The 24,606-nt window shown below is 34.2% G+C and overlaps 3 protein-coding genes across 4 annotated transcripts; 1 reads left to right on the top strand and 2 right to left on the bottom strand.

Annotated features, from left to right (window-relative positions):
- Window positions 1–2,490: 2,490 nt before the first annotated feature.
- LOC133871319 (pentatricopeptide repeat-containing protein At3g62890-like) lies at window positions 2,491–5,166 on the bottom strand. Its single transcript, XM_062308735.1, has one exon. The coding sequence runs from the start codon at window positions 5,140–5,142 to the stop codon at window positions 2,584–2,586; it is 2,559 nt and encodes an 852-aa protein (XP_062164719.1). The 5' UTR covers window positions 5,143–5,166; the 3' UTR covers window positions 2,491–2,583.
- A 2,020-nt stretch (window positions 5,167–7,186) lies between these two features.
- On the top strand, window positions 7,187–18,425 carry LOC133871205 (potassium channel KAT3). Of its 2 annotated transcripts, XM_062308598.1 has the most exons (14): window positions 7,187–7,441; window positions 8,647–8,862; window positions 11,323–11,484; window positions 12,449–12,506; window positions 12,831–13,148; window positions 13,859–14,098; window positions 14,323–14,421; window positions 14,491–14,523; window positions 15,277–15,462; window positions 16,098–16,175; window positions 17,138–17,207; window positions 17,353–17,505; window positions 17,950–18,078; window positions 18,169–18,425. In XM_062308598.1, exons 1-13 carry the CDS (start codon window positions 7,209–7,211, stop codon window positions 18,051–18,053), a joined length of 1,950 nt encoding a protein of 649 aa, XP_062164582.1. In that variant the 5' UTR covers window positions 7,187–7,208; the 3' UTR covers window positions 18,054–18,078; window positions 18,169–18,425. The 2 variants fall into 2 exon arrangements, with proteins under 2 accessions (XP_062164582.1, XP_062164581.1); XM_062308597.1 differs by lacking the exon at window positions 18,169–18,425 and having other exon boundaries at window positions 17,950–18,147.
- LOC133871206 (uncharacterized) lies at window positions 14,416–22,987 on the bottom strand. Its single transcript, XM_062308599.1, has 4 exons — window positions 22,827–22,987; window positions 21,738–21,789; window positions 18,308–18,463; window positions 14,416–14,941 (listed from the first exon to the last, which is right to left on the bottom strand). Exons 1-3 carry the CDS (start codon window positions 22,906–22,908, stop codon window positions 18,313–18,315), a joined length of 285 nt encoding a protein of 94 aa, XP_062164583.1. The 5' UTR covers window positions 22,909–22,987; the 3' UTR covers window positions 14,416–14,941; window positions 18,308–18,312.
- Window positions 22,988–24,606: the final 1,619 nt, after the last annotated feature.

Raw genomic sequence — 24,606 nt, 5'->3', positions numbered from 1 at the left:
ATACAAACAATTTTTTTTTTTTTTTTCTTTTTTTTGCCCCTGATGAGCAATACAATGGATAAAAGGGGGGTGGGGGTATGCAGACAAATTGGCAGCTGCAACAGATGCTTTGTTATGGAAATAATGGTTTGACAGCTTCTCATTCAACATTTGGCTTGAAGAAACTTAAGGTACTGCCAGCATCACAGATATAAAATCCTGAATTTGCATTATAAATTATCATAGCTGAAAAGCAAAAGGGTCCTGAATTTGCATTCACAAATCCAACCAATTTAATCCCATAAACCACCAACCAATAGAATAGAGCTTCAATGAAACTGCAATACAAGAACAAAAATTAGTTTTCAACAAAGCCAAACAAAGATCTGCATGTAGAATTACTCAAATCTCAAAACAAACAAAATTGATTTTGAAAGGCACACAGGATGAAAACATTAAAACTAGCAAGAGAGTATCCATCAAATAATCCACACACACACACTCATATATATATGGATACATACAAATCTATGTGTTTGCTTGGAAAACATGGGTTAAAAAATTCATACTCTTTGAGAATAACATCACAAGGAAGGCTCTTAAGTCAATTTCTGCTTTGGACATTCTAACAGGATAAGCTTTAATTAGACAGCATCCTTTCATATAAGATCGAGTAAAGAGTGATGAAAAATAACCATTTGACTAATTTTAAATTTTATAAACTCAGAAGAAAAGAACTGCACATGAATCGGACAATTGAATTGTCTTTGTAAAATACTCGTAACTTTATTTGCATTTTATGAGATAATTTTTGTTTCCTTGAAACTCCCAACCTCTTGAATATTTGAATTGTAAAAGAGATTCACAACATTCACAAATCATGGTCCACAATTGCAAAGAAAATACAAGGAGGCCTGTGATTGCTCTCAATAAAACAGTAAAGGAACAACTTACAAGCTGTTTAGGAAGTAAGAGCAACTGGGTCCTCATGTCCAGGAACCTGTCTTCTTCCTGTAGACCGAAGGCAGCCCATTTACTAAAGAGAATAGTGGCGGAAGCAGCATTGCTACTAGACGAGCGCCTAGGCTATGGCCTCACTACAATATATCAGCAAAATCATCTTAACCTTGCAATTACAAACACAAATTCAAACCCCATGATGCAAAAAATATTAATTAGTAAATAACATAATCCTAATATCACATAGATTTGATAACTAAAACCCTCCATTGGTAAAACAAGAAAACTTCAATATGACCATTCAAACTAGATTTCCTTGGAATGAACTTTCTGAAAACCACCAGCTTGATACACTAGAACATTTGATCAATTTCTCAAAAACTCGATGAAGATTAAAAGAGAAATGAATTTCATTTTTGTTTCTTAGAAGAAAAAAAAATGAAAAAAACAACTTAGCTAAGCCAAAGAATCATACAAGTCTCACTTAGGTATATGTTCTGTCTTCTTGGATCTCAAACAATGTAACAAAGACAGATCCAAGATTTAAGCATCGAACTTTATTTTTCCATTACATTCCTTTCTTTTCCCAGCAATCAAACATAGAATTATAATAAAAAAGCATCAAAACCCCAATAAATAAAATTCAAAACACATTATAATCCTCCCTTTCCTCAGCAACCAAATAGAGAATAAAAATTAAAAACAAAAATAAAAACCTCAATATCTAAATGCAAAAGACATCACATTCCTCCCTCAGCAACCAAACATAGAATTGAAGAAAACCAAAACCCCAATACCTAAACTTCAAAACCCACACAAACCTACATGAACCGTAAAAAAAAAACAATATAAAATTTTGATTTATCCAACAAAATTTATCATAATATAGAAAAAAAAAAAAAAAAGGAAAATGAACAACAGCAACGAAGGAAGAGAAAATTAACCTACCAAAAATTTGGCTGGAAATTTCAGATGATTCTCCCGAGAATTCCATAGAGAAAGAGGTTTTACACGGATGGAGCTTCTGGTGGTGTCTTGCGGTCTTGGTAAAGTAGCCCGAGAGAGAGAGAGAGAGAGAGAGAGAGAGAGAAGAGGGAGAGAGTGAGAGCACAAAACAATGAGAAATCGCCCGGAATAAAAAATGCCAACAAAAGAAATGGTGTGTCTATATTTGCTCGCTACCTCTGGCGAGCAAGAGTAGTGCGAGGCGAAAGTGTTGTAGCACAGGCGAGTTCAATGTAGAAGGTATTTTGAGGAGGCTAGCTAAAATTTGGCTAACAAATGATTTTGGCTAGTTCACTAGGAATGCTCTTACATGATATTTTCTACTTCAAAGCTTTTGTGATATTTTCTCAGATAGCAATGTTAAACATCAAAACTGTGCAACATAGTCGACAACTAGCTAATAACATTATCAAATGATTATTTCTTGTAATTCATGTAGAAAGTGGAAGTTGATTTTTTGGCTCCTCATCATTAATACCACTCACTGTTATTCTGTGGGGCAAGAACTAATGGATAAACATTAACTAAGACAAGTTTTTGATCGAATTTAAGATTGTATTATGTTCAACTTGTTTCCTTTGCCTTGATCTTTACAAATTTATTAGTGTTGAAATTTTTTTTGATGTAGAAGTAAAAAATTTACCAATAATCTTTACATGAGCAATACCCATCTCTGAATCGATGAAATCTGTAGTTATCCCTGATAACAATTTCTCTATCATAAACCTGAGATATAATCTTCATAGCCAAGTGACAACCTCCGCAAATCCGCTGGTTATTCACAACCCGGATAGGAGTTCCTGCAGGACTGCTTATAAGCCCAAAAGCGATGGCCAGCTTTTCGCTATGCTTAGATGATGCTTCTTCTAGTTCTTCTTTTGGTAGTCTTTCCTCCAACTCATCCAACATGGAGTAGATTTCTACAGATTGTGGGTTCGAGAAATCTCCAGCTCTAAATTCATGAACAACTCCATTTTGCTCTATTAGGCTGCATCCTGGTTGCTTCTGTACTCCTGCTTCATGCAGCTTCTTTCTTGCCCAGCTCACATCATCCCACCTACCAGCTTTTGCATATATATTTGCAAGCAGCACATGAGCTGCATCGTTTAGAGGGTCTATCTCTGTGAGATGTTTAAATGCATGCTCTGCTAAATCAACATTCTGGTGGCTTCCACACGCTCTCATCAAAGCACTCCACATAAAGACATCCGGTTCTGTTGGCATGCTATTGATGAGTTTTAAGGCCTCTTCTAACTTCCCAACTCGACCTAGGAGATCAACCATACACCCATAGTGCTGGATCTTAGGAACAATTTTGTATACATCAGTCATCCTGTTGAAGTACTTGTTCCCTTCATCAATTAAACCTCCATGACTACAAGCAGATAGAAGAGCTATAAAAGTGACATGATCTGGCTCTATTGCTTTTTCTTCCATTTTCAGGAAAAGATCAATTGCTTTCCAGGCTTGCCCCTCCATGGCGTGAGCTGCTATCATTGCTGTCCACACAAATACATTTTTCTCGGTCATCTCAGAGAATAACTCATAGGCTTTTTCAATGCTTCCGCACTTCCCATACATGTCAATTAGGGCAGTCCCCAACATGGTATCCAACTCAATATGATTCTTTTTTATGTAAACATGGATCCAAATTCCATGATTCAGTGCCCCAACACTAGCACAAGAGAATAGCAAACTGACCAAAGTGAGCTTGTCAGGTTCTACATTTGAAATCTGCATATCATTGAACAGCTTAAACAATTCTCCATACCAGTGAAACGTACCATAGCACTTGATCAAGGTGTTCCAAGAAATCACATCCTTCTCAGGGATCTCATTAAAGAAGGCTCTTGCCCTCTCTATATCTCCACTTCTGCAAAACCCATCCAACATTGAATTCCATGACACAACACTCTTACATGGCAACTGCTCAAAGATTTTGCAAGCTTCATCCAGCTGTTCACATTTTGCATACTGGTCTATCAAAGCATTCCCAAGAAACCCGTCAACAATCATGCCATATTTCACAATCAAGTTGTGGATGGATCTGCCTAATTCACGATCTTTCACATGAGCACAGGCCGAAAGTGCAGTCACAAGAACAACCTCATCAGGCTTCACATTTTCAAATCTCATTTCTCTGAACAATTCTAGACTTTCAGGATAATAATGTCTTTGAACATAACCTGAAATCATCGTAGTCCACAAAATCAAATTTTTCTCTCTCATCTGCTCAAACAGTTGTCTAGCCGCATAGATCTTATTAGATTTCACATACCCACTGACCAATGTAGTGCATAAAACAACATCAATCTCAGATTTACATTTAGCCACAAGCTCCTGTGCTTTCTCCATTTCCCCACATTTGATATACATATCTACCAGACAATTCAACAAACTCCCTCTAATCTCCAACTCATTTTCTTCAACATAAAGGTGTAATTTCTCTCCCATTTTCAAGTCCCTCAACTTCGTACAAGCTGAAACCAAGCTAACCATGGTTATTTCATCAGGTTTAACCCCATTGACCTTCATTTCCCGGAATAGACCCAAAGCCTCGCAAGGCATTCCCTGACGAACATAGCACGATATCATGGTATTCCAACTAATTACATCTCTATCAAGAAATTTCTCAAACAGTTGGTGTACTTCTTTCAACCTCCCGCCCTTTGAATACAACCCCATCAGATTATTATTCAAAGACCTATTGACCCCAAACCCAGATTTCAAAATCCGACCGTGAACCTCGCTTCCTTGTCGAATCGAGGAGACACTAGAACAAGCATGAATAAGAAAATGAAAAGTGGAAACGTCGAGTGGTACCCAATGGGTAACCATATGACAGTAAGTTGAGAAGACCTCTCCTGGAGAACCATTTTTTAGTTGGCTTTCAATAAGGGCGTTCCATATTACGGTCTCCGGGTCGTGTGTTTGGCTGAAAATACGCTGAGCGTACTTCAGGTTTTCATTGGAGATGAAGAACCTAAGGACATGGCTGGCTATGAGAGGGTCATGGATGAGATTTGTGGTGATTAAATGGGCATGAATTCGTGAGAACTCCCTGATATTTGAACAAGATTTCAACAAAGAGATTATTCTCTCTGTTCGGATGGAAAAGGATTTATGGATAGGAGTGTTGGTTGGTATCCGTGCTGGAAGAGGGAGAGATGAGAAGACAGTGGGAGAGGCCGCCATCATTGAATACTAGCCGTTAATTCCCTCCATTTTCCTTTTGCCATATATGGTTAGTGCCTAGTGGTATATATATATAATTTCAACCCTCACTGATTTTTTTTTTTTTTTTGAGAAAAAAAATAAAATAAAATCGGTCCATAGGTTTTCACCCTTTAAAAAATCAATCCAACCATTAGTTTTTCTGCCCAAATTACTGATGGAGTTTCTATCAAGCCAACAATTAGCTTAGTCACTAATTGCCAAGTAATAAAATAGACACTTCATACCCAATATTTATCTAAAGTTTTAATTATATTAAAAAAAAAAAAATAGTAGGAGTGACGAAGAAGATGCAGTCACCTCCACCACTTTGACAAACATTGTTGGTTGAGACCACACCCCACAGAGGAGGTGGATGTGCGACCTCCACCCTTCTCTGTGAGGGGCAGAGTCTTCTGTATAGGGCTGGCTCAACCATAAGACTAGTTAGGCGGTCGTCTAAGGTCTCCAAGTGGAATAAGGCCCACAAAGATAGGCTTGTTAAAAAAAAAAAAAAAAAAAAGCCTAATCATAATCTGAAAAGGTTTTTTACAGTGGAATAAGACCGCAAAGACAAGTTTGTTTGAAAAAAGAAAAAGAAAAAAAACCTAATCATAAGCTGAAATGGTTTTTTCCCAATGGAATAAGGCCCCCAAAGATAGATTTGTTTGAAGAAAAAAAATGATCTCTTGACGGAGACTCTTTAACTTCAATAAAAAAAAAAAAATAGTTAGAGGCCCAAGAACACAACAATTAATACCAAGAAAAAAAAAAGTTTATTTTTTCTTTTATTAGGAGATTCAACTAAAAGGATGTGGACTACAAGAAAGCCAATGAAGAGAATGGGGCTCAGGAAAAAAGACTTGTTAAAATACAAGTTATAGCTTTACAAAAACAACATGCAATTACCGAGAGTGGGAACCACGAGAAAATGCCTCATTTAAAATTCTTTTCTTAGACCTCAAAATATATCGAGCCGGCCCTGCTCCCGTCCAACCCCCTGTAATAGAGGAGGTGCATTGTCAAAGACCCCAATCTGCCATCCACTTTTCTGTGAGAAGGCTCGATCTCCATTCCTTTTGGCATAAGAGTTGGGTGGAGACCGCATTGCGTGGGGTGGAGGTGATGGGTGTAGGCCGCACTTTGCTAGCTAGTTTGGAGGTGCACCAAACTTAAAATTCTGTTAGCAATTTCGATTGAAAAAAAAAAAAATTGATTTAATGACTAATTTTTAAAAGATCGAAAACCCAATGGCCAATTATTATTTTTTATAACTATGGAACCATTTTTTAAACGGTTGAAAATCCAAAGACCAATTTTTTATTCTTCCTAAAAAATTCTCCATATCAACTTGAGTAAAGAAATGGAAAGATTATATCTATATTAATTCTTTTTGTATATAATATGTTATAGTCACACCATGCATGAATGTCAAAAATGGTCCCAATACGGGAGAGTGTAAGACTAATGGATCAATAATGTTGTTATTTTCAACTATATATTATTAGTTATATTGAATTGATCATCACTCATTCTAAGCGGCAGAGAATGACACTCCCAACAAGCGTCCCACAGTTAGGTTGATTGGAACTCTACATGAATATTAAGCGTTCATCAACTATCCATAAAAAAATGAGGTTGCATTTAAAATTACTATTGAGTGTGTGATTGATTAAATGATAATTTTAATCAAATTAATAATGATTTTAAAAGCTATCTTATTTTTTTTATTTTTTATTTTATGGAGAATTAATGTACTATTAGAATTACTCGATTGGAACCGTCCAAAATTACAAGAATATTAGTGAAAATCGGATGATGGGATGGTCACGAGAATTCGGTGCAACGTACGTGTATATTAGTATATAAGTATTGTCTGACTTTGAGGGTTTGAACTTTTGACTAATCAGATTATTTAAATAATAGAATCAATTAAACTTCATTAAAATAAATTATCACTACTGCACAAATTAATTAAATACTATAAATATTATATATAACACTAAACAACAATCTCTCTCTCTCTCTCTGTCTCTCTCTCTCTATTGTGCATGTGTGTAGTGCATTTAGATCAGAAGAAGAATAGGATATTCCGGCCAGCGAAGATGTCATCGGAGACAAGGCCGTCACCTGTACCTTTGCTATACAGAAGGCGGTCAAGTGGTGAGATCAGGAACTTGACGTCAGTTTCCAGCAGCCTTTTACCGGCTTTTGGAACCGTCGTGGATGAAGGATACTCGCAGCTCAGGAAATACGTTATCGCTCCCTACGATCGTAGATACAGGTAACAAATTACTCTTTCTTTTCTTGTTTCTTGATTTCCAATATTTTTCTCTTCTAATTGCCCAATATATATATATATAGTTCCCAGCTTTGTGTTTTCATTGCTGTAATTCATTCTTGACTTGGAGTTCTTTATTTTCTTTGCTGGTCCATTAATGTCCATACATGATCGATACGGAAACATTTTACTTAAAGCCAGCCTATTGGTTTCCTTTTCCATGAATATTCAAAGCTATGACGTGGTTTGTGTTAGGGGCGGAACCACAGCTACAGCATACATTGAACTATTGAAGGGGGCAGTAGTTTGTCCAAAAATTTAAAAATATTCCCAAAATTATATGTTTTTAATTTGAGGACTAATTAATTAATCCCTCTAAAAGTTTATTTTGTTTTGCCCGTCTCTGTTTTCGTAAAGAGACATGATATGTTGCCACCCCATGACATAATTATTAATTATTATTATTATTATTAAACAAAAGAATCATAAAATCATGTAAATGGGTTAGGGTCTAGTTTTGTGTTTTTTATTTTTATTTTTTAAAAAAACAATAAATGTGTCTTTGGATAGCAAAATATCATTTCTCTTACATAAAAGTCTAGTTTCGCTGGCCCTTGCTTAATTAGTGCAATTCTGATCTTGGTTCTTAAAGGTCTAACTATCTATTGAAAAGTATTAATATTGTTAAATACTGATGGATTTGGTTAAATCATTAACCTTCAAGATCGTAACAAGAGAAAATTGTTTTTTATAGTTCAAAAATATCTAAGAACTTACGGCCCCACGGGTATCATAATTGATGAGAACTCACTAGTAACAAAACATAGAAAATAATAAATCGGCTATTTCGAGAAAGTCGTGATCTCTTACAGCTACTTTGAGGAAACGTTGACCTCCAAAATACAAAAAATTATATTTTAAAATAATAATCAACTCATTACTTCTCTTATTGATAGTTTCCTTTTAAATATATAAACAATAAATTACCGGTTACACAAGTAACACAAGAAACCAATTAGGTATTGACTTCTAAGACTATGACGACTCAATCATTTGCAAGCTACCCCCAACACATATTCCCCTATTGACCTTTGAGATAAGCATATATATGGAATTATGGATATTGCACCATTTGCAAGCCAACCTCAACAAAAAACGACTAGTCGTCTAATCTCAATGTACGTACTACATGAATAATTTTGTTGCAGGTGGTGGCAGACATTTCTGGTGGTGCTTGTCGTATACTCAGCATGGGCATCACCTTTCGAGCTAGCTTTCGGAAAAATCGCGATCGGCTCGCTCATGCCCGTTGATTTAGCCGTAGATGCCCTCTTTGCCGCCGATATTATCGTAACTTTCTTTGTGGCTTACTTGGATAAGTCAACCTATCTCCTCGTAGATGAGCACAAGAAGATTGCTTTAAGGTAAACTTTCACTCTCCTAAGTTATTTTTGGTGTTTTTATAATAAACTAAGCCGAGGATTGATCCAAATAATTTCTCATCTTTATTTATTCTCATTTTTTAGGTTATATATAATACCATGTTAAATTATTACTCATCTTAAAAATTTAAGTTGATAAGAAAATACAATTTTAATCATTTAATCAATACTTTAACATCTACGTTGATAACTAAGTTGTTCAATAAGTTGAGCTCGCCCATTCCTAAGGTTGTTTAGTGATAGGTTGGCCAATAGGTTTTTTTTTTTTTTTTTTTTACACAACACCCGAGAAGTGAGAAAGGAAAAACGATAATGTCAAAACTGAACAGGAGAGAAAGGTTCAGAAGCGAGGCCCTCCCTAATGGAATAGGAGAAATGCTAAAACTTCTTCGAGTGCCTATCTAGGGTCCTTCTATGCTGATATGTCACTATGTTTTTAATAAAGAAAAACTACAGTTTGATTTATCTCTTCTGTTTTTATTAAAAAAATACATGCTGCCATGTCAGCATAAAAAGACACTAGAATGAGCTTTAGCATTCCTCAATAGAATATGATCCTCTTAATTTTACTATCAATTTTTATGGTCGTGATTTAAAGTTTGTACATACAAAATGATATTATATCATTTAATTTTTTTTTAAAAAAAAGTGTCAACATTAATTACATATATACTATTATATATAAATCAAATACTATCCATTTAGCAAAGAGGATTCTTATCCTTGTTAGACAGCATATATAGTGTCACGTCAACATAAAAAGGCACTAGAAGAAGATTTAGCATTTTTCATTGAAATAAAATCCTCTTAATTTTACAATTAATTTTTATGTTCGTGATTTAAAGTTTGTATATAAAATGACATACATGATATTATATCATTTAATTTATATGTCAACATTAATTATATATATATATATACTATTAAATACATAAATCAAATACTATCCGTTTAGTAAATTAGTAGAGAGGATCCTTATCACGGAGGACCATTGTCATTAATTACTCACGAGAAAGGTGAACAAAAATCCAAGGCAGTTGCTAGACTCGTTGACTAAAATAGAGCCACCAGGAAAGTAGGCCTTTGAAAATTTGAAAGGGCAGGCAGTTGTCTTACGAACTCTCCAGTTGCAAAATCAGTCGGTATGATATAATAATAATAATAATCAACAACAACAATAATAATATAAAAAGAATTTTAAAAAACTTCACTTATAATTTTTCATCTTTCATTATTTTTACAATTAAGTACTCAAACTTTAAAAAGTATCAATTTAGGGTATTTATCTTTTTAATTAATTTTTTTTTTCAATTTTAATCATCCGTTATAATTTTTCATTAAATCCTGTCAAAATTCTCAAAATACCTTATTTTTTTTTTTTAAAAAAAAAGAATTTTTTTTAAGGATTTAGGTATTGGGTCAGAATTTAACGAAATTTGCAGAATTTTGAAAATTTTTATAATTTTTTTTTTAAAAAAAAAAAACACAGTGGCATTTTAGAAATTTTGATAGCATTTAACGAAAAATTCTAATAGAGAGTTTAAATTGAAAAAAAATTGAAAGATGAATAAGCTAAATTGACGCTTTTTAAATTTTGAATACTTAATTGTAAAAATGATGAAAGATCTGAGACTATAAGTAGAGTTTTCTTAAAAAATTTAGTTCAGCTCACTGTATTTGGGCATTTAATTTGAAAAGGTTAGAAATGACTAAGTTTTTAAAAAATTATTTTGAAGAATAAAAATAATGGATGAGACCGAATAAATGTAATTTCAATCCATCTAAAATTGGGTATTCTAAATAAATAACCCTCCTAAAAAAAAAATTAAAAAAAAGGACAAAATTTTCATCCAAATTGGATTGAAAGAAATTTTTAAATACAGTCTATTCCTAAAACATATGATTCTTACATGCATTTTTTAATAAACCCATGTAATTGTATACTCTAAAGATACATGTCAGTTTAATAGACTAAACATATAAAAAAAAAAAAAAATTGTCCAAAAATAATCCTTTATTAATTCTTGGGAGATTTAATGGTTTATAATCATACTTGCATTAGATATCATCAAGCGATAAATTAGATGGATTTTAATCAAACTTTAACTCTTTTTTAATAGATAAACCCTGAACATGTAGAATATTTAATTGAAACGAGAAGTAAATAAAAGAGACAGAATTCAAATTTAGAATCTCTGCTCTGATACAATGTTAGATCATCGTTTGTCTTAAAAACTTAAGTATATCAGAAAAGGTAAATCGCAATTGCATTAATTTTATGTGGTTCTAGGACAGTTTACCAGCAGCAAATCTACCAATTGTCTAAAGATTTTGGTACATGGTAGGAATCAAATTGACCACTTGTTTGAGAAAAAGACCCATTTCGAATAACTAATAAGTAACCATGATTAGTTTCCAAGATTTGCAATTTCATTTGATCAGGTATGTCAGAAAATTATGGTTTCCCATGGACGTAGCCTCAACCCTACCCTTTCAGTTAATATACAGAATCCTCACCGGCAGAACGAGCCATGGTGGGCTCTTTGACTTTCTCAACATGCTTCGCCTCTGGCGACTCAGGCGTGTCAGTGAACTTTTTACAAGGTAATAACGTCTTCTTCTTCTTCTTCTTTTTTTTTTATTTTTTTATTTTTTATTTTATTTTTTATTTTTTTTATTTTTTTTTTTTATTTATTTTTATTTTTTTAAAATTTTTTTTAAGCTATTCCAATAACGATCTGCAACCAAACATGCATTCATTGTTCAAAATCTAGTTTCTATTTCTGATTTACCAATGCTGTTAATGTTGTTTAAAATTATTTCACTATTAAAAGCTCAACTCGAGGGCTGTTGATTTAGAAATAAGGATCCCCTTGCCTTCAAGGGATAGCTTAATCGACTGGAAACTACGCCTCATGAAGCGAAGGTTACTAATTCGAATGTCCCCTCTCCCTTTTGTGTAGACATGTCAAAAAATAAAAAATAAATAAGGATCTCCTTTAATCCTCCTACATAGATTGCAGGGGATTTTTGCAATTATTATAGGCCCATGAAGGACCCACCTGTCTGAGCAGGTATTCGAGCTGCCCATGCACTTGTTCGGACAGGTAAACTCCGTCGAGAGCCTTTTACAAATGGCTATCCGATTGTAAGTATAACCAATTTGTTCAGAATCCCTGATTGTAAAGGATTCTGATCCTGAAATAATGGTAGCTTGCCTAACTCGAATCAACAACACTGTACGTTTTACCACCACGTTACATTGGTCCCATTAATTCTTTTAGAGTAATACTACTCTTCATACCCATTCATTTCACACTAGTTAATGTGACGTGTTTTAAGTAACTTCTCATGTTAGCTACTTAAAATACGCTATCTTAACCAATTTAAAATGGGAGTGATTGTGACTCCCAATTAAATACAATTGACTACTAGTAGAATTTACTGTAAAATTCTACTTTCATAACATATTTTCGTAATAAATAAATAAAAAAAAAAAAAAAAAAGTAATGACAGCTCTTGAATTAAAGCAGCAACTTCTAATCTAATAATCACTGACCCTATCCAGGTTAGAGAAAGACACACGCTTCAGCTACTTTTGGACAAGATACATTAAGCTGATATGCGTAAGTGCTATTTATTTATTTTTCTTTTCTTTCTTTTTTTTTAAATCGTCTACAATTATTTGTTTAAATTTAAAAGAATTCAAGCAAGTAATTGTGAGAAATCACTTATGAAACATACTTGACTAAATAAAAATTGGACTGTTCAAACATTTATCATGTTAGGTGAGTCTCATAAGTGGTCTCTCATAATTACTTACTTGAATTCTCTTAAATTCAAATGAATTTAAATAATTATAGACAATCTTGATATTTTCTTCCCGCTATACCTCCATAATACTTCTTATCTTAACATTCTCATTAAGAAATCTGATTAATCTACCGCAGGTCACACTGTTTGCAGTGCACTCAGCTGGGTGCTTCTATTTCTGGCTTGCCATCCATCATAAGAAACCGGAAGATACATGGATTGGAACACTAGTCCAGGACTTCAAACATAGGAGCATCTGGTTGGGCTACACGTATTCCATTTATTGGTCAGTTGTCACCCTCACCACCGTTGGCTACGGTGACCTGCATGCAGTGAATACTGGGGAGAAGGTTTTTAATATGCTGTACATGCTCTTTAACATTGGCCTCACTGCTTATCTCATTGGAAACATGACAATTCTCATCGTCCATAGTGCTTTACGAACATTTGTCATGGTAAAATTACTCTTATGCCCTCTCCAAATTACATTTCAACAAAAGAATAATCCTATTTAGTAGACTATTATATGACTGTTATACACTTAGGATGATGTGACAGTAATAGTAAGCTTTTAGATCAACAGGGGCTTTGTAAAAACAAAAAATTAATAATTAATTTTCACTGTCACGTCATTCCAGTTATATTGTAATCGCATAGCAGACTACTAAATAGTATTTCTCTTAAATAAAACCTATGAAGGGCTTTTGCTCGGTCTCAATATAAAACAAGAGTAATGCTATTTATTTAATAAACTGTTATAAAATTGAGATATTGTAATGAAAATCAGGCTTTGGATCAATAGGAGCTTTGTAACAAAAGAAAAAATTAATGGCTAATTTTCAATGTCACATCATCCCAGTTAGATTGGTAGTCTTATAGCAGTCTACTAAATAACATTTCTCTTCAACAAAACAACCTATGAAGGGCTTTTGTTCCGTCTCAACAAAAACAAGAATAATGCTATTTCGTAAACTGCTTGCTATACAACTGAGATGACGTAGTAGTGAAAATCTGTCTTTTGATCAATAAAGACATTGTAAAAGGAAAAATTAATAACTGATTTTCAATGTCACATCATCCCAGTTAGACAGTAATCAGTCTACTAAATAGCATTTATCATAAAATCACACTTTGGATATTTACTATTGACTTGATGGCTTCACAGAGAGATGCCATCAATAAGACACTGCGATATGCAAGCAAGAATAGACTCCCAGAAGGCCTGAGAGAGCAAATGCTGGCACACGTGCAACTCAAATTCAAGACAGCAGAGCTAAAGCAGGAACAAGTGCTAGAGGACCTGCCCAAGGCAATAAGGTCAGGCATTGCTCAGCATCTCTTTTGGAAAACTGTTGAGGAGGCCTACCTCTTTAAAGGAATCTCCGAAGACCTTATCGTCCAGTTGGTAAACATCTTTCTTCCCTCTCAATCCAATTACACGACTTCATAGTAGCATTAATGATAGTGAGATCTTAATGAATCTTCTGTATCAAGTGCAAAAGATTCAGAGGAACCATTTCATGGTCTAAATACAAAAATGAGACATTCAGAGTACTAAGTAGAAAAAATCAATCTTTAATTCAAAAAAATTGCTATTTCAGCAGTACCTGATGGCGTTTCTTCTCACAGGTGTCAGAGATTAAAGCAGAATATTTCCCACCTAAGATGGATATTATCTTACAAAACGAAATACCAACAGATTTCTACATCATAGTATCAGGAGCAGTGGTATAGCATCTGTCACTTCCTCTCACATTCTCATTCTGTGCAATCTCTGATGCAAATCTGAAATCGCAGGACATGGTGACATACAAGAATGGGACAGAACAGGTATGCTTCAGCACTTCTTCATTGAATGAAATCCCAATTTACTAATAACATTGAATATTCTTACTATGTTTGACTAATCCAGAAAGATAGAGATAGAGAAGAGGTGGCAGATTCACAATTTAATATGCAGATATAGAGCAGAAAAAGAAGAAGTAATTTTCTTGAAATTTCTAATGCATTTACACTCTAATCATCATATGCCACAGCTATACTAGATCAATGTGAACCAAAGAAGACTAAGAAAATTAAAGAGGAAGTAACATATTTTCTTGCTCAAAGCAAGAAACATCAGACAGACTGCCAACTGCTGACTGCTGATAGCTTCTAGTGTATCTACAAGAATGATGGATCACGCCACAGTAGACTCACTGGAAGGCCACTTTTTCTCTTTTTGTCTATATACTCTTTCAACAACGCCCTGCAATTATCAAGGAGAAAATGTTCAATAATTTTCTGTAAACCATTTTCACGATGGGAAAATGTAGTCATAAATGGGAAGGAAAAGAAAAAGTTCCACCTCAACTATCAACACCTCATAGGAATACGATATATATCGAAACAGAAAACAAAATTCCAAAATCACCAAAAGGCAGAAATACAAATACAGCAGAGAGTTCCAAAATAATTCCAACTCCCCCCCCTCCTCCCCCCCCCCCCCCCCCCCCCCCACCCCACGGACCCAGAAATCATTCTGAGAGTGATCTAACCCAAATTTTATGTTATTCGGCAGCAGAACTCACATGAGGTTTTCAGTTTTTGTTGAAACTAGGATCTGCAGACATGGCAGGGGAAATTGGGGTAATTTTCAATATCCCACAACCTTTTACAGTGAGAACGAGGAGACTGTCACAGGTCATTAGAATCAGTCATCATGGTTTCAAGGAAATGGTGCAGCAACATGGTGAAGATGGAACGAAAATGATCAACAACTTCATTCAGGTTTGGAAAATTATGATCTGTTGTATTCTCGAATGTAATCAGAATTTTTTTTTTTTGAAGAAATTAAAAGAGATTAGACATCACAAAAGAAGTTATAGGGAAAAGTTACTTCTCACTGAAAAATTTCCAGATGGAGGCTAACAAAGTTGAAACAAATCTTAAACAAGCACATGTAGGGCTGCTTTGATCCTGACAAAGCAGAAGAACCCTTATGGTTTGGTAAGAAAATAAAGCAGGACCTTTTTCTTGTATGGATTTTATGAGCCGAACAAACAGCATTTTCAAGCGCGTGTAGGGCTGCTTTGATCTTGACAAAGCAGAAGAACCCTTATGGTTTGGTAAGAAAATAAAGCATGACCTTTTTCTTGTATGAGCCAAACAAACAACATTTTCAAGCACATGTAGGGCTGCTTTGATCTTGACAAAGCAGAAGAACCCTTATGGTTTGGTAAGAAAATAAAGCACGACCTTTTTCTTGTATGGATATTATGAGCTAAACAAACCGCATTTTCATCCATGGCATTTTGCATTCAAAATATAGAAGCTGGAAATACGTAGTTTTCTTTCCTTCTTGAGATTTTTATAACTCACTCTAATACCAGATGTATTTTGTTTATATTGGCTCCTGCATTCAGTATTTGAAGGGCTTAAAACAAGAGGTGCTAGAAGAAATACCATTTCTAACAGAATTGCTTGGCGGCCTGACTATAGAGGTATATATCTTTACCTTTCACCATATATACACTATGAGTGCGAGCCTGATTTTTCTTATCTGGCTGTTAAAGTACAAGAGAAAAGTCTATTAAACTAAAAACTTTCATTGTTTTGGAACTTTTAAAAAGGACATGAATAACTAAATTTAGGAGTCATTAGTGAAAGCATTTGATATTTTTATTATTAATATTATAAATAGAATATATTCTATTTTTATTTATTAGATTTATATATAATATATTCTAGTTTTCTTTATTATATTATAGTTATGTCCTCGTCATGAAAATATTTATAGTACATTTTAACCAACTATTGTATGTAACAAGATTAGCCTTGGGGGATATTACAATTCACAGCACTTTTTCTATAGACTACTAATACAACTGATATACTCATACAGGATTAAACCCATGATTTGCCATTTGCTCCAAAGACCATTGGCATGTAACATACGAAATCTAATTTGCATATATGGTGCTATTAATTAAAGTAAGTCGATATAGTGTTTGAAATATTTAACATACTTAAAATATGCTCATATAACATATGACTACAACATGTCGAAAGCAAATAAGTCCACACAATCCACATGATCACATATGTACATGCATACATGTCAGTAAACATTGCAAGCAAAATAATTCAAGCATATTGTTTATAAACATAATGAAAAATATCTTGAAATATCTTTTCTTCTAATAATAACATAATGAAATTTCCAGTTTGTAGAATTCCTGTATAACATATATGAAATTGAAGAAGCGTGAACTTTCACTTTTTGAAAGTGGACATGTATTTTGGGAGGATCCAAAAAGGAAAGCAAGAGATTTAAATTTGAACAAAGGCAGTTAAATACTAGAATTTTGCAATAAGAGATATTTCATTATTTCCCAGGACTTATCATAAATTTGTGTAATGACAGTTCTCAATGAGTAGCTAATTCACTGCCTGTTCTTTGCAGCATACAGCACCAAATGAGGGCACACAGAATCATGAAGCAATGAGTTGTCACGGAGATCCAAATGTAGAAGGTAAACAAAAGCCTCATTCAAGTTATGACTACAGATATTAGTCTTCCTACACGATTTTTTGGTTATAGATTTTTCAAAAATAAATGGTAACATGAGAACTTTCAGCAATCTGAACTTTTGTATTATTCGAACCATTGTTCTGCAGGAACTCAAGAAACTTCTCCAACAGTATCAAGCACATTACCCATAAGGGTGATAGTCCATGGCCATCATCCAAATGAAAATGCTATAGAAGATGACATGATGGGAAAGCTTATAAATCTGCCTGACTCAACAGAAGACCTTTTCAGATTAGCAGGTATCGCTATGTTCAAGATGCATGCCCCCAAAAGGTTCTCAAATGCTAGTATTTCTTTCGGAGATAATTGCCAGAAGAAATGCTGATTTAACGAATCACTACAAAGATACTACGAGATATCCTTAGCAAACAACACACAAATCCCAATTATGTCAAAAAAATTTCACCAACAAATTTGGAGTGATTGTGACTAATATAAAATTGAATTAATGAGATTTCAAGAGTTAATAATACAAGGCCTAGGGGTTCAGTGTTTTAATATATGGCCAAATTATTTAGGCCACTAAGACTTGTACAATGGGAATATTAGTCATACTCAACAGAATTTAATTTCTCTGGCTCACTGCATGTCAATTTATTGATGCATTATTTTTATGTATTAAACAAGATGGGAATCACCAACTTATATAATATATTGAACCTTCTGAAATTTTGAAATTGCAGAGAAAAAATTTGGCAAAAGAGGAAGCACAATTCTCATGGCTGATGGCTCAGAAGTGGAAGAATTGAGTGCTTTAAGAGAGAATGATCACCTGTTTATCTTTTGAAAAATAAGATGATATTTGACCAAATGTAAGTGTAAACCATCTATTGTTATGGTTAAGTGATAATTTCAACCATTTTATACATATTTTAGATGCATGATGGTGGAATACATAACAGGGACAAAAATAAATGCCAAGCATGATGATATGTGCTGAGAATAACCTCTGATTTATTAACATGTGCCCTGGGAGTCTATCTTCGAAAATCATATCTTTCATCAAGGCACAAAGGGCTAGCAGTGGAAAGTAGAGCTTACGGCTTTTAATCTCTGTTGTTAAGCATGTCTAAGATAGTATAAGCAGCTTTCTGAAATCGCTCCTTCTCTTCCTCCAAGATTCCCTTCCTCTCAAGAGCAGAATATTTGCATTTCTCTATCTCTTCCATTATTCCAGCAGAATTTTGACCAATTTCACTGCAGAGAGTTTGTCAAGTGAAAGATAATGGCGATGACAACATATATTTATCAGCAGGAAAAGGATTAGAATAAGATGAATGAGTTCAATTCTTCATTAACTAAACTGCTTTCCAGAATCTAACCAAATGGCAAAGAAATAATGTGTCGGAGAGAGAGTGATGCAGCCATGGAAGATTGATTTGTTGTTACTTATGCAACTTCGTAGATTCGAAGATTTAGTTTGTGGCTCACATGCAACATCATATAAAGTTTCTGTTATAGAGAGAATTGTATTAGTTGTTTCGATGATATAAAATTATACGTATTCATCCAAAAAAAAAAAAGACATCATATTAGGCAAAGTTTTATATGGTTTGAAAGTCAAGTCATTAGGAGTCCAGGATTATTATTATTATTATTATTTATTTGGGTAATAATTTCATAAGTTAATGGTTAGCTTTGTTATGAGGACCAATCTATAATTGTTTGCAATTATTGCGAATTAAGGATTTTGTGAATTAACTTCCTAGGAGTTTCTAGGTGTCTTGGGTTTATTTTCTGTAAGCCCAAGTTAGTCTTTATTTGGTTTTTCGGGTTAAATGCATAATTAGTACATGTGGTTTTGCTCTATACAAACAAGTACCTGAGCTTTAAAAAGGACAAAATTGATACTTGTATGTTATAAGTTTATCAATTTGATATTTCCATCCATCTACCATCTGAAAACTTAAAGGAATTTTTGCCACGTGTATAAAAATCCATGTAAGACTGACAAAAAGACGGTCACACGTACAAAATTTTAGCTTGATCTAACAATAAAATTTAAAAAATAACTTAAAAAAAAAAAGGAAGTGGCAGAGGGGTGGCTCTCCTTAAAATTCTAAACCCTAGATACGCAAATTCTCCTTAAACCCCACCACAAGAATAAGTATACATATTCCCTAATCTGCCCTATGTCGGAGAGTACTGAAAGGTCAGATATATATATATTTTTTTTAAAAAAAAAATACTGAACAAGAAGAAGCCGTGTGATATGTATGTTTTTTTTTTTTTTTTTTTTTTCATGCAATAAAGGAAGCAACAACAGATTTTATGCATCAAAATCAGTTAAGAAGGAAAAAAAAAATAGTTAAATGAGAAAAGTGTTGACTTGATCTCGTTCCATTTAGGTAGCATGGATCAAGGAGAATCTGCTCAAGGGGAGAAGTTTTTGGAAAGTTGGCATATCTCAAAACAATTCATGGAGTTGGAGAAAACTCCTAAAATTGAGGGATACTGCCAGTGAGTTTATTAAGTTTGAGGTGGGGGATGGGAAGAATATCCACTTGTGGTTGGATAACTGGCTTAAATAGAATCATGAGCTTTGACAAGTTTGTTATAAACTTATCATTCATTGAAATTCAGTAATCCTTGTTTTTCATTTTGTGAAATTGTATTTGTTGCCTGAAATGTGTTCGAATTATGGGCATATACTTTGGAAGTTTGATTTGAGTAAAGAACTCACAACTCTTTTAAAGCAAGGGTTGATGAAGTATGGCTTCCGGGTTATATGTGATGCACAAAGTAGTCTTGAGAATTTTTTGTCTAATGTTTTGTGCAATGGTGTTTGGAGTTGGAGGCCTGCACGGTCTGATGATCTTGTGGATATACAGAGCAGACTCCTGGATGTCAATATAAGGCCTTGTGACAAGCCAATTTGGTCTATCTCAAAGAAGAAAATTTACATGAGCTCTGACACTTGGGAGATGATTAGGAAGAAAAATCCTATTGTGGACTGGTGGCAGCTTGTTTGGTTCCCATTAGCTATCCCTGAACAGGTTTTTGTTTTGTGGTTGGGGATGAAAAATTGCTTAACTACTGGGGATTGTTTGGCTAAGTGGGGCTACAAAGGAAATGTTACTTATATGTACTGTCAAAATGGAATGGAGAGCCGTGGTCATCTATTTTTGAGTGCAGCTTCGGTTCTCGTTTGTGGAAGGAAGCTATGAATCTGTTAAAGTGTCCCACATTGCCAAGGTATACCTGAGTTGTGGACTTTATAAGCCTTGAGCAAATCTCTTCTCTTAAGGTGTCTTTTGTGGAAGAGTAAGACTCAATGGACTTTATCATGGTATCAGAGCCAGGTTCCTTGGACGATGATGGATTTTTCCCTCCCGATGTTGAACATGTGTTTGGCCAAAAGTTGCTATACGTGAAGGGACGTGTTAAAGTGTCCCACGTCGCCAAGAGATACATGACCTGTGCACTTTATAAGCCATGAATACCCTCCTCTTTTAAGGCGTCTTTTGAGAGTGAGTAAGGCCTATAGACTTTTACAGAATCGATGCAATGTAGATAATCCTCCTATTCTTTGGGAGGATGTTGCAAGGTTAGGGGGGAGCAGCTAGAAGAAGAAAGATCTATATGCCATCTATGTAGGCTGATTTTGAACTCCCTCAGTTTATAACATTTGGAGGAATAGGAATGGGATTAGGCATGGTAATCTGCCCAAAACAGAAGTGCAGATCTTGAAGAAAATCATTTAAAAAGTGCGTACCAGAATCTTGGGGAAAGGTAGGTATCAGAGGAATGTGAAAAATGTTACGCTTTGTCGTATCTGGAATATTAATGAGGAATTGCTGGTTTAATGTCCAGTGGTGTTTGTATTCTGGTTTTCTGCAGAAAGCTTGGATTCTGCAAGTTTTTTGCTGGTTTAGCTTTGTTGGGCTTTCTGCAGTTTTACTGTATACGTGTATTGAGTTGTTTTCCTGGTGTTTTGAATTTCTTGGTTTGTGGTTGCTGTTTTCTTGTTCTTGTAAGGAGACTGGGCTGAAGTCACTGAGCTTGGCTCAGCTGCTATGCTGTTGGTTGTAATTGGTTTTAGTTGTTAATGGGAAAGAAATTATTCATAAAAAAAAAAGTGTTGACTTGTAATGCATGCAGACGAGATAAAAATGTGATAAGATTATACCTACAGAAACTATGTAAATGAAATTTTTTCCTTATGTCACATTAGCGGAGTCCTTGGCAAAGAACACTAAAATTGTGATAAGATGCAGAAGGTACAAAAGCAAGCTCTTCATCCTCAGACATGATAGCAGTGTTCTGAGCAAGAAGATTACAAAAAATGTAGTGGAAAAGCTATTCATTTGATATGAAAGAGGAACAGCAGCAGCAAACAATGTGATGGAGAAAGAAGATGAAAGTCTGTACATGTATGCATTCAAGCAAGGGAGAAAAAAAGTAGAAATTCAGTTATAGTAGTGATAAGAAACAATATTTCTAAACTTAATAGTACTAATTATGAACTCACTTAGTCATTTTAAGCATGTTCTCCATTGCCCCTTGGACTTCTTGTAACATATCTGCATCCAGAAAAAGCAACATCAGGTCTGAGGGAAAAAGATGTTACAAAATCTAGGAATCTTAATATCAAAATAATCTCTACGTCATCAAAGTGGAAGCAGATCGAGCATGTAACTGACTCAACTAGAGCAACAGGGATTTTGGTTGGGGTGACTGTCAAACCCAAGACCTCTCACTTGAGAGGCTTTATTAATTCCACAATGTTTTAATATGCTTTGTCATTTGTTATATAAACTAGTATAAATGCCACCCAGTGAGAAAGAGAATCTTAAAAAATGCGACAAGATAGAACCTCTCCCATTCACCAAATCAACAAGATTTTGATGAGTCAATAAAAGTTATCTTAAAAAGAAAAAGGCTGGCTAGAAACTTTGAATATAAAATTAGAGATTGCAGAAGATGATGCTTTGTTTAGAGTAGTTTCGAATTTGAAATATTACTAATTACCGAAGCATTAATAGAAAATTAGCAAGATTCTCTGATATTCTTGGTGTGATGCCTATTATATTTCAATACAAACAAAATCCATATAATGCAGAACATTTGAATGAAAGACAAAGCATTAAACAAAATCTTTAACTCAACATTTATTTAATGCGATCAAATAAAGCCTCTCGCATTTCCAGGAAATTGACAGCACTTTAATATAAACAGCTGGAATTAGCTTCAACGCTTAACAGACTCTCCGGTGTTTCGAAAGCGTCTGAGTTCATTTTCTAAGCAGAATTCAAATCAAATTTTGCCTTCTTTTGCCTTTCAAAGCAGAAAAAAAAAAAAAAAAAATTCCGAGCAAATCACACGAACGAAAGTACGAAATTCGGACAATCACAAATCTAATTCTCACAATTACCACACAATTCATACCTATTGATGGAGTGCAAAAAATCCAGAAAATTTGTATCATAGAAATAGTTAACGTACCTCTATAGATTAATTGCAGTGAGAAATTTAAAATCACGTGAACTTTCTCACGTCACCAACTGTGATCAAAGATCGATAGCAAGAGATGTATGTATGTGATAGAGAAGTAACTGACCGCAGATGAGAGAAGAGAGCTGAGATTCAGCTTCCACAGCAAGCAGAGGTTGCACATCGGAGTGAGATGGTGGAGACGCCATTGCTTTGCTGTGAGAGAGAGAGAGAGAGAGAAAGAGAGAGAGAGAGACTGAGAGAGAATGATTTGGGTGATTATGGGCGGGAAAATCTCGGGTGCGAATGGAAATGTGAACAACGTCCGTCCGTGACTGGAATTGCATTTTCAGTCCCCAAGGCAAATGGGTTTTAGTCAGCCCATCTGTGACAATTGTTGATGGTAGCTTGGGCTTTTTGTTGGGCTAAAGTCCAAAACATGGGCTTCCATATTAATAAATTTTTCATTATTAATGTAAATGAGAATTTCACCTATAACCCCTAATCTTTCATCATTTTTGTAAAAATATACACAAATTTTAAAAAATGTCAATTTAGGATATTCATCTTTTATTTTATTATTTTTTTTTTACATTTCCACAATCTGTTGGAAATTTTCGTTAAATTCTGTCAAAATTTTCAAAATACCGCTATTTTTTTTTTCTAATAAAAAAAATATTGCTAAAACTTAGGTGTTAGTAAGAATTTAATGGAATTTGCAAAAATACCCATGCTGAATCTTTTAATTTTTTTTAAAAATAAACACATGTGTATTTTGAAAATTTGATAGGATTTAACAAAAAAATTTAACAGAGGGTTGAAATTGAAAAAAAAAAAAATTAAAGATGGATACCCTAAGTTGACACTTTTTAAAGTTTGAGTACTTTTTTTTAAAAAAAGTGATGAAAGATCAGAGATTATAAGTGAAGTTTTGCCTTAATGTAATGTGAAAAATGCCCTCAAGTATTTTAACCTTAAATAGATTGCATTTTTCTTTTCCAATCATTTATAAATGAGATGTGTTTAGTATCATTTTCTTGCATGGGAGCAAAAAAATAGATTGCATTTTTTAACCAGATCGTTTCACATGGGGTTTTAAATTACACCATACATTCGGCCAAAAAAAGAATCTAAAATAAACACAAAAAAGAGGTCTAATGAAGGCTCAACACCCAAAATCAGGCCCAAAATGCTTAAATTTTAAAGCGATTATGCAGTGTGATTATAACTTTAAATAATCACTAAATGATGGTTATTTATTTATTTTTATTTATTTTATAATCTCCCCCACCTTAAGCGGTTAGCGTTTATAAAATAACTGCCAGTTAAAGACAATAACCGCTAACCGTAACTCCATTTTCACCCCTAATCATACACAGATCTGGTAAAAGAAATATTGCACTGAAGATGGACATTAGAACCCCGCAAATAATCTGCCATTAAACCCTCCTTTCAACGAACAATACTAAACAATTCCAGAAAATTTGTCTTAAATAGATGAAAAATCCCAGAAAGAATCCCAAATATCAACGAGACAATAAGCTGAAATATTTCCATTTTCACATTAATCTGAAAATGAGAATCTTGACCGGGCTGTAACATGCTTGAACCTAGGCTAGGCAATCTCAGGAACGCAAATATAGCTTATTTTGTTGCAAGACCAAATATAGCTTCCTGGCACCCAGTCACCAACATGGACCTTTCGAAAAGATTCTACAACATAGACATCTCCACAAATTCAAACCAAACTCCTGGTACAAATTGCTTCACATGATCGATATGGAAACATTTTTCCTTAAAGCCAGCCTATTGGTTGCCTTTTCCATGATTCAAAGCTATGACGTGGTTTGTGTTAGGGGCGGAACCACAGCTACCATACATTGAACTGATTGAAGGGGGCAGTAGTT

The sequence above is a fragment of the Alnus glutinosa genome, chromosome 6, assembly GCF_958979055.1.
Source record: "Alnus glutinosa chromosome 6, dhAlnGlut1.1, whole genome shotgun sequence".
NCBI classification, from domain to species: Eukaryota; Viridiplantae; Streptophyta; class Magnoliopsida; order Fagales; family Betulaceae; genus Alnus; species Alnus glutinosa.
Note: the sequence above shows the minus strand (reverse complement) of the source record. Positions and strands in the feature narration are given on the sequence as shown.

Excerpts from the sequence above, each read along its gene's own strand:
- LOC133871205 (XM_062308598.1), top strand. The coding sequence starts at position 7,209 with ATGTGTGTAGTGCATTTAGATCAGAAGAAGAATAGGATATTCCGGCCA. Across the intron at positions 8,863-11,322 it reads CACAAGAAGATTGCTTTAAG|GTATGTCAGAAAATTATGGT; the intron begins GTAAACTTTCAC and ends TCATTTGATCAG. Across the intron at positions 14,422-14,490 it reads TCATAGTATCAGGAGCAGTG|GACATGGTGACATACAAGAA; the intron begins GTATAGCATCTG and ends CTGAAATCGCAG.
- LOC133871206 (XM_062308599.1), bottom strand. The coding sequence starts at position 22,908 with ATGGCGTCTCCACCATCTCACTCCGATGTGCAACCTCTGCTTGCTGTG. Across the intron at positions 21,790-22,826 it reads GCTCTCTTCTCTCATCTGCG|ATATGTTACAAGAAGTCCAA; the intron begins GTCAGTTACTTC and ends TTCTGGATGCAG. Across the intron at positions 18,464-21,737 it reads AACATGCTTAAAATGACTAA|TGAAATTGGTCAAAATTCTG; the intron begins GTGAGTTCATAA and ends AACTCTCTGCAG.
- LOC133871319 (XM_062308735.1), bottom strand. The coding sequence starts at position 5,142 with ATGATGGCGGCCTCTCCCACTGTCTTCTCATCTCTCCCTCTTCCAGCA.